General features: G+C 37.3%; 1 protein-coding gene across 1 annotated transcript; it reads left to right on the top strand.

Annotated features, from left to right (window-relative positions):
- Positions 1-1359: 1359 nt before the first annotated feature.
- On the top strand, positions 1360-9131 carry hbp1 (HMG-box transcription factor 1). The gene is made up of 11 exons (XM_053319644.1): positions 1360-1389; positions 2707-2864; positions 2962-3142; positions 3744-3864; positions 3989-4103; positions 4710-4828; positions 5235-5391; positions 5659-5803; positions 6444-6731; positions 7815-7956; positions 8074-9131. The coding sequence occupies exons 2-11, from the start codon at positions 2792-2794 to the stop codon at positions 8089-8091; spliced, it is 1359 nt and encodes a 452-aa protein (XP_053175619.1). The 5' UTR covers positions 1360-1389; positions 2707-2791; the 3' UTR covers positions 8092-9131.
- Positions 9132-9945: the final 814 nt, after the last annotated feature.

Below are 9945 nucleotides of genomic sequence, written 5' to 3'. Positions count from 1 at the left end.
ATTGTGAGCGGTTATGTCACACTCTCTTGTCATTTTTGACAAGAGCACTAACACTTGCAACATGAGGCGCACCTGTACAAGAGTGCCCCAACATGAGAAAGGGTAAACAACATTTGTACAGGAATTGATTTGATTCTGTGTTTGAATAACATCTTTCGCACTTTTGATCAATACAGAATGTAGATTTGGCAGTACTTAAACATTTTTACAGAATACATTTCTGTTTATCATAAGATTTAATCCCTTGAATACATGTTCATAAACTGTATATCATTGTTGGTAAGTGTTTGTGGCTGTTAGCCTAATACTATGCTTTTGCAACAAAAAAAACTTCAGAGAGATAGCTGATAGTTTTGTATGAATATACAAACACATTGCTGTACAATTTGAAACTGAGTATTTACTGCTATTATATAGGCCCACCTTTAATTGAATAAGTTGCCCCACTAGACTGTAGTCATTATAATCAATGTGTCGAGACAATTCATTTTCTTGTGTTTTAATGTAAAGTCACAATGTTTTCGTGTCAGTGAAACATACATTATGATTATGACATCCATTATTGCTGTCTACCTCTGCCAACAACTAATGCTGTTTGGAAACATGTACTCTAATGTTCCCTTTCAACAGGAAACTACAGTGGGTCCCCCTTCCCCCCTCTCTCTTCTTCTCTCTCTTTTTAAAATGAATAATTGAAGTCTTCTGTATTTTGTCTGTGGTTTACTGCAGCTTAAATTGTTTAAAGCTGGTTTAACATTTAAACATTATACTTTTATTTTCTCCCTTGTGCAGGTAGTTCTGGTAATTTTTTGAAGGCAAACCCATTATACTGGCTGGAAGTACTGTATGTTTCACTTTTCATGTCAATAAAGAACATTTTTATATTAGTGTGTCACGTTATAATTTGTCACAATGAAGGGATGGCACATTTTCAAACCTATTCAATCAGCAATTATTCACCATTCATTTATTCATTCATTCCTGTCTTCATGGTCATTCATGCATTCATTCATTGGTTCATGCAGTCAATAGTTGAAGCAATGATGGTTTTACAAGAGACATAAAAGTAATAGTAGACAAAGCAATGTGAGCTTTTACTTCTTGCTGTAGTTGCAACACTGCAGATAAAAAAAAAACATAACCATGTATTGTTCCTGTTATTGCCAATCAGCTGTTACTGGGTGGTAACAGGCGTGTACTTTCATCCAATCAAACGATGATAAACAAACTAGGCCACGCCCTTTGTATTTTTCCCAACTGCATGAGCCAATAGAAACCTTAGATTCTTATGATTGACGATCTTCTCCACCAATAGGAGGCCTTCTCTGGACACATTCATTCCCACCCGTCGACTGAATGCCAGAGAGTTTTTTGATGGCGACAGATCTGGTAAGTGGGGAAGTTGTCTACTTTTTTTCGATGAATTAAAAGGTTTAAACAAATTTTCAAAGCGAACAACGTGTGATCCGCGTCTTTGTAATTCTAACACGATGTTTTAGCAAGGTTGTCAAGCGTTTATTTAACGTCAAAATGACAGGTTCTGTGTGCTTGACTAATTTCAACCCCCCCCCCCCCCCCTCCGTTGTGACGCTTGTTGTTTTGGCCATTACAAAAAAAAAAAAAAAAATCCGACAGCAGTTTATTATTAGTTTCACAACTATTCATTCAATCGATAAAAAATCTGCTTTTAGGAGTGTGAAAACGTCGTCGAAAGGTCTCTGTAGGTTTTCGTGTCATTCATTTTGATCAGGGCAGAGAGGTTGCGTCATGCCTCAACTTGTTGACATTCTTTTGTTTACAGTGTTAGACCCGACAGCCTCCGTGTTTGAGCTGAGGACACTGCAGCTGCTTTTAAGAGCAGAGAAACAGCAGGACAGGCCCTTAAATAGCCTTTTTTGGAAAGATGACAATAATATAGCATCGTTTTATTAGCTGACATTAATTGACTAATGTTGTCAGTGACGTTATATCCGCGTTCACGAAGTTGGTTCTTCATTGTAAAGCTGAATTATTTGAGCCTCTTTTGTATTTTAAACACAATTTATGTCCCTGTCGCCTTAAGCCAAACAATTAAAAAATAACCTCTGCATAGAATATTTTTTATAATTCAATCGATGACTTCTTTCTTGACATATACTTTATCAAACGCAGCGTTTTCGAGTATCTATTACGCCACTTTTTTAAGACGAAATGCAGCTTTTTATCACTTTTGCTACGCAGTTATGAATGAATGAGCTCTGCTGCGCATGCGTCAACCCCCCCTTTTAAATTTATAAACAAGGCCTCCACGCAGTGGGTCACATGACCAGCCAGCCAGTCAGTCACTGAGGTTTACTGTGTCGATTCAGAAACAAAGGACTCCTTAAAGGCAGTCTACCCTTTTCTATTATATTGACTTGCAATGATTACATGCTGTTTTACCATTATTATTATTGACTGAGTATTATGGAATCTTTGGTAGTTTTAAGTTTTATGTTTTGTTTTTGTTTTTTAAATCTGTGGATGTTTTCCACTAATGAAACCATAACATTGGCACCACAAATCCACATAACAACTTTCAAACGTATTTGTGGAATTACAGATAGACAGATTTAGTTTTTTTCCTACAGTTGTGAATGGTTGTTGCTAATTGAAATAGCACAGTGCAGCTGTTTCCTTTTGTTAGTGAAACCTCTAAATTTGACTTTTGGTTTTGCCTGAAACCAGCTGACGTGGCAGAATATGATGATGGAAGCTGAGTAAATTGACCTGCAGCCTGTTAACAAAGAGGAAGCAGCAGATCATTGTGAGAATGGATGAATCCTTTGATCCACTTAAGTGTAACGAGGACCTGCCCTCCTCACCTGGATGCCACATGGATTATGGTAAAATGCTAAAATAGCAATACATCACATTCCACATTTAAGCAAAATGAACTCTTGCACATATTAATTCTGGGTATTATTGGTGACCTCTCTTAAGATGACATGCCAGAGCTGCAAGAGGTGGAGGAGGACCAGAGGTCTCCAGGATTGTTTCAGGTTGGAGCAGGAGTGTCTCACCAGGAGCTCAGCTGCTCCCCCAGCACCAACTGGCTTGCTGAGCTGGCTAATATTGCCACCAGTCCTCAGAGCCCACTGCTGAAAGATGCCCCACATAAGAGGTTTGTACGAATGTTTACCAGCATTTATTATGATTTTATCAGGCACTGGTGTTTTATAATGCTGCTGCCTTATTGTCTTGTGATTAGTTATTTGTTCTGTTTTCTCTTGCACTTTGGTGTGGAGAAAAGCAATTTTGATCCGCTATATGTATTTAATAGATATGGTTGGAATGTCAAATAAATAAGCTTGAAAATCAGTTAAGTCCAATAAATGCATATGTGTGACACAAACACAATGAGAAGTTGGCAACACATGTTGTAACATACATACACACCAGTACACCTGGGGGTATTCCTCAAAGCAGGATTAACAAGTTTGCCATATAGCTGTGATGAAATGTCTTCTGAGATTTTGCAGATTTTTAGCAACCATTGACCTAAATTGCTTATTATATTAACATCAGAATAACCAGGATATTGCAAAAAATAATTTTCATAATAAGCCTGGCTAACTACTTTTGTGTTGTTGAATACTTGATTTCATTCATTTGTTAGATATCACAAAAAAATCAGTATCACCAATATGTTCACTTATGTTATTATTATCATTATTATTAATATTGTTATTATTGTTGTTGTTGTTATTATTATTTTTTTTCAGATCTTCTCCGGTCCACATCTTTGGCAACAGTAATAGTTTACATTCCTATGCCCGGCCCCCATTAGCCAGTAGCGCACCCAACCCCTCCAGAGGCCACCTCAGGGAGCGTAGGCGTGTCAGGGTAACTTTTCACGTCTAAAACACATCCATGTAAATTCTGTATCAGCGTATAGCATTGTTTATTAAATACGTTGTGTATTAAATATATTGCATTCTTACATGTTTTTCATTATTATACACAACAGGCCAGCAGTGAATCAGAGTCTGGAGTTTTCTCGATGTCTTCATCATTTTCTGATGATGAAGACATGGCCTGGTCTCACACTTGGCCCTCCACTGCCTGGCATTGTTTCCTTAAAGGTACGGACATGCCCTACCCACTCATGTTCAGTCTTACCATGATCTTTTACAAGAATTAGAAAAGTCTTGAGAATTAGGCCTCATGACTAAAAGTATAATAATAGGTAATGTGGCCCAGTCACAAAATGTACCCGGATGCAACATGCTATTAAATGGATCGACAAGTCTTCTAATAACACTACAAAACGACAAAATCATTCATTACATTTTTTTAAAAGTTGTTAAAAAGTTTGTACATCACTATTTGTGAAATTGACCTATATTGTAATGTATAATAGACCCATATTTTCTATTATGATCAGTTTCCATCAATAAGTCAAACATTTCAATATTATATGTCAATATGTCTGCAATTGATGTGGTAAACATTACTAATTGTCATCATCACACTCTAACAGCAGTGCAGTTAATGGCCCAGACAGTAATCTGTTTGCTGAGAGGATTATTCATTTACAATAATTTTCAACCAAGAAAAACATTAATTAAAATATTTACAGAGAAAGTCTTCCCTCTGGTGTCGAAACAGCAACATTGCATCCGTTTTCCAGCATTCTTTTATCCGCCCCAACAACATACATCATTTTACATTGTTGTGTTGATATTCAGGAACTCGCCTGCGTTTTCATCGGGGTCCTAATGTGGAGTGGCAGGAAGCGGATGAACTTGGGGATTCTGATGACGACTCAGATGATGAGACTATGATGCCATCTTCCTCCTCTCTCAAGGTAGGCAACAAATAGTGATAGTGGAGTCTCTTTAAAATGATCCAAAATATTCTGCTGAACTCGCATATACTTTATGGCTGTGTAAATCTGAAATCTTGTATTACTGCCTTTCTTGTTAGAGGACTTGCATTTTTATTTTCAGTGTGATTTCTGTAGACAAATCCTTTGAATGGCCACAAGGTGGCGGATTGACTCAGAATAACAGTGATTGAGTGCATGAAAGTCCTCAAACTCATTACATCCTTGGTGATTTGCAGTGGTCTAATATAGTATCACAGAGACCAGATTTTCAGATAATTGGGCACCAAGTGATTTTTACACCAATTCTTATTTGGCTGTGATTTCAATTAGTCTGTGTTGCTGATGAGTAAATATTCCTCTGATTGGCCTCACGTTTCATTCACAGAGATTTGGTGCAGAGGGGCTTAAATTGGTGAGTCACGAAGAAACCGTATCTTTTAGCCAGGCAGTTCTTAAACTGACCTTTGACCCAGGCTCACCTGATGACGGCCTTTTGACAGCTGAATGCCGATTGGATCACCCATTTTTTGTCAGAAATAAAGGTAAAATAAAGTACCTTTTTTAGAACAATTTTCTTATATCTTGTTTGCTGTGTTTAGACCATGAGATGCATGCCAGCTTTGTTGGCAAGAGGAGAGCAAAATTATATCAAAAACAGATTTTTAAAGCAATGAGTAATGAGTCTTTGCCTCATGAGCTTTGCCTTGAATGACCAAATGTTGTTTGCAAATGCAAACTATTAAAATGATTGACTGAATAAACAGCTTTGAGATGAAAGTAATCTGTAATTTACCATCTGTGTTTTTCAGGGTGGGCCTCCTTTTATCCGAGCCTTACTGTGGTGCACCATGGGATCCCTTGCTATGAGATGCAACTGGGCGACGTGTGCCTGCCACCAAACCACCCAGATGCCATTAACTGTGATGACTCTGTCGTCTTTGATACTTTCAGAAGGTACACGACTACTACTACCGGGTCTTTACTTTTATGAGAATCATTTGTGTCTACAGTACCTGTGTGAACAACTGTTCTGTTTATACTGGTTGAAGAAAGTCTAATTCACACACATAGTTGAGCTTTTGCACACACATCAAAGACAAATGCAAATTGTCATGATATCTCATCCTATTTCTTTTCAGGTCAGAAATGTTTGAACTTTAATATATCTATAAATCCCATCCATCATCTATATATTGGTAATTGGTATTGTACATATGTTGCACAATTCATAGACTTTATTGTGACTTACTGCTTGCAGAAGAAAATATACTGCATAGACAAAGTGTGATTATTCTTCTATTTAAACTTTGAATAAATACCAGAACAAACACAAGAGTCACAAATATATTTGTGCACTAAAAACAAAATAATGAATTCATAAATGTTTTTCTGTTCACATATTACATTGAATGTGTGTCTACAATAGATCAAAATGATTTGTAGATTCAAGAATAATGACATTTTAAAAAAGGGCTTAAAACATTTTTTTAACATGTTTTGTACATACACAAAAACCAAATTACAGATACATTATGACTGATTAGAGAAATATTATACTAATATCAGTATCTCTTTTCCCTCCTGTCTGCCACAGTTATGACTTCACCCCACTAGATTCCTCAGCAGTGTATGTTCTCAGCAGCATGGCTCGTCAGCGCAGAACTTCCCTGTCCAGCAGTGGTGCTGTCAGTCCAGACTGTGATAAACTTGAGCGCTCCAGCTCCCCACAATCCTCCAGTAGCAAATCAAACAGGGGCCACGCCTCAGGGACAGCCAGTAGTGCCACACCTACAAAATGCAAGCGGCCAATGAATGCCTTCATGCTCTTTGCCAAGAAGTACAGAGTGGAGTACACACAGATGTATCCTGGGAAGGACAACAGGTGAGATATATAGATTTAGTGCACTTATTCACACTATCATACATCGCTTTGTTTGTACAGGAGAAAGACGTAATTGAGGTTAATGAATGTCCCTGGTCCCTGTCACTGTGTCATATCTTTAGGTTTGGTCACGTTAGGCCTTCCAACCAGCACAATTTCCTCCATGCTGATGACATGGTCCAGTGTTAGAAATATATAGAGCAGAGCAAACCGTAAACAACCTATGAGTGCATTGTTACAGTTTGTAGTCTGGTAATGTGATAGTTGAAGGCTAATGCTATGCCTCATGAACCCTGAAGACCCTAAAGCTACTAGTGTGCTTCATCAGGTGTTCATTCTGAAAGTTAGATGACTTTATCCAACAGTACACATGCACACCTCACACAGTGGTTAGCCAGGAGGGTTTGAAGATTTTTTCTTTTCATTGTTACACAATCATTTCTGTCACTTTCATGTGTTGAAACAAGTGCAACATTATGAATGCCTTCTCCCTTTTTATGATAATTAGCTTTTCACCATACATTCAATTGTTGCCCCTCAAAACAGCAATGAACACTTTTGTCTTAGCAAAATCTGAAGTAAGTAAAAAAATCATGTGCCAGGGAGTCTCTTGATCATTCAAGAGAAATGACCATTACACTGCCAGTTTAAATACTTGGACCAGCCGTGAAGATGTGTTAGCAAAACTGAATAAATAACATTCTCTCCTCCTTCAAGTATCGCCACTAAAGAGCTCATGAGAAGTGCACTTATCTCACAACCAGAGTCACAACCAGAGTTTGCCTGATAATTTATTTAGCTAATCATTTCCCATTTCATTTCAGTTGGCTTACCAAATTTAAGTTATTAAATCAGGATCTCCTTGTATACTGTTAATTCACCATTTAATACTTGGGGTCTAAAAAAAGTATTCAATTTAAAGAGCTGTCATTTCAGATCTTGAAAGAATGCACAAAGGCTTAGGTCATTTTCTCTGGACATAAAAGTAGAAAGAGAGAAAAAAAGTTTCACAGATCATTTCAAGACAATAATACTCTGAAAAAGGTGAGCCCTTGATCATCTGACTCTAACCTTTTATTCCAGAGCCATTAGTGTCATCCTGGGTGACAAGTGGAAGAAGATGAAGAGTGAGGAGAGGAGGATGTACACCATGGAGGCCAAGGCTCTGGCTGAGGAGCAGAAACGGCTTAATCCAGACTGCTGGAAACGCAAAAGAACCAACTCAGTAAGGAGCAATTTCTGTACCGCTCAGTAGCTTGTTAAATTATATTTATCCAGTCTTTGGTTTTTAATCATGTGTCCGCCACATGCCTACCACTTACCGTGTTTTATCTTTCAACAGGGCTCTCAGCAGACCTAGATAATCTTCCAGAACCCACAGCTGCTGGTGCTTGGCATGGAGAGGTGCTGGACAGAGTCTGATAGACCGCTTGATGCCTCTTTGCTCTCCTGTATTCTTGAGACTCAACTGTGATGCTGAATTCACTTGCTTTTTTTTATAACCGTGAAACATTATAAAGACAAACCAGTAAGAAGAAAACAAGAATTATGAACTATAAAGGAAGCATGTAATCTAGTCACTAACAGTGCATATATTTTCTTATATCTTTAATGTCAAAGATGTCTTATTCCCCTGAGATAAGAATGAATCTTCTCATTTATTTCAGGTTATTTCATACTCAAGGTTGAAAAAAATAATAAGAGCCTGTGGTGCTATGATTCAGTGTAGAAGAAGCAGTAAACAAGTGTCTATTTATAATTGTAAAAAAAAGGGGGGGGGGGGGATTTTAGATAACTTTCTCACAACTGTTGATACTGGTTATATTTGTAAGATTCGATATATTGCACAGATTGGTTACCCTTTATACATTTTGTAATACAGTATATATTCTGCCACTGAACTCTGGCCAACAGTTTGTGATAATGCCCTGCCAAGTCTTTAGATTGTTCTTTCCCAACCACCTGGCCATATGATGAGACGGCCTCAGCATGTGGTGGTTTACACTCAGTCACGAAGGACCTCAGGCCTTCACTGTAAGTGTTTATTTCTATTGCACTTTATATAAATATGTAATCTAATCCTATACAGCCATTGTATACTAGTGGAAACCATTTGTATAATACAGCTAGTATCTTGACAGTTAGCCGTTTGACACAATCATGGCCTAATTAGCCATGTTCGGCTTTCAGGTTACCATTGAATTTCAAGTGCTTTGTTCATAATGTACAGGTTTCACAACCCCATCAACCTCACAAAATATCCTTGTATCATATTATAAATAATTTTTTTTAAACTTGCATCTTATTCAAGTGTTTGGCTCTTTTTCATAAACTATAGTTTTGTAATCACAGCCTGCTTGGATGCTTGGCTTTGTTTTTTGAATACATGTTAACCAGTTGTATCTGTCTTTTGAATAATCAGCTTCCTCTTTTGAGCGAGTGTGTCCTTGAATGACGTGCTGAACCAGGCAAATTATCTAAAGCTTTAAGAGCCCTCAATATCCGTGAATGTAAATGTCCAACAACTAAAGCCTGATGTGTGTTTTATTCTCCTATTCACAGCTGGCTATATCAAAACCACCACGCACAGACACTAACAAAGCCTCCCAAGTAGCAATTTTACTGCAGCAGGATTATTCACTCTTGGACTGAATGAGGACAATAGTTAAAGGTTTTAATTGAATCTTATACTTACAGGAACCATGGCCTCCTCCCCTGGAGATGAAAAAGAATCTGAAAGGAAATGAAAATGAAAGAACACATTATCATACGCTTTTAACTGGTGACAATGTTCTGCAGGAAGATGCAGCTTTTTTACAGGACTTAATAAAAAACATCCTGTGATGATGTTAGATGTGCAAGATAAGCTTAATTGGCCTTGCTGAGTAATGTTTATGCAGGCATAAAGACATTATAGAAAGAATTGGTAATAATATAAATACAAGATTATTACCAGTTTTAAGATAACATTTGCATTCTTAGAGCCAGAGGGCGCCAACTCTCCATTTTTGTTCATGCTGCACTTCCTTCTCAGTTTCTCTATCATTTGTTAAAGATAATGTGGTTACAATATCAAGATAGAGATTATGTATGGTTTAAGAAACTATAACAAGTTGCAGTTGTCTTGTGAGTACCATGAAAAATAGCACAGAAATAATTTACTTTTTTTAAAAATTAAAAAACAACAAAAAAAAGAGCCCTCAAATGATGTATG

This window comes from Scomber japonicus, chromosome 5 (assembly GCF_027409825.1).
Source record: "Scomber japonicus isolate fScoJap1 chromosome 5, fScoJap1.pri, whole genome shotgun sequence".
In the NCBI taxonomy this organism is placed as follows: Eukaryota; Metazoa; Chordata; class Actinopteri; order Scombriformes; family Scombridae; genus Scomber; species Scomber japonicus.
This window is presented reverse-complemented; position numbering and strand designations above follow the sequence as displayed.

Bases quoted from the DNA above. Each gene is read 5' to 3' on its own strand.
- hbp1 (XM_053319644.1), top strand. From the start codon at position 2,792: ATGGATGAATCCTTTGATCCACTTAAGTGTAACGAGGACCTGCCCTCC. The intron at 4,104-4,709 runs GTACGGACATGC...GTTGATATTCAG, and splicing joins CTGGCATTGTTTCCTTAAAG to GAACTCGCCTGCGTTTTCAT. The intron at 5,804-6,443 runs GTACACGACTAC...TGTCTGCCACAG, and splicing joins GTCTTTGATACTTTCAGAAG to TTATGACTTCACCCCACTAG.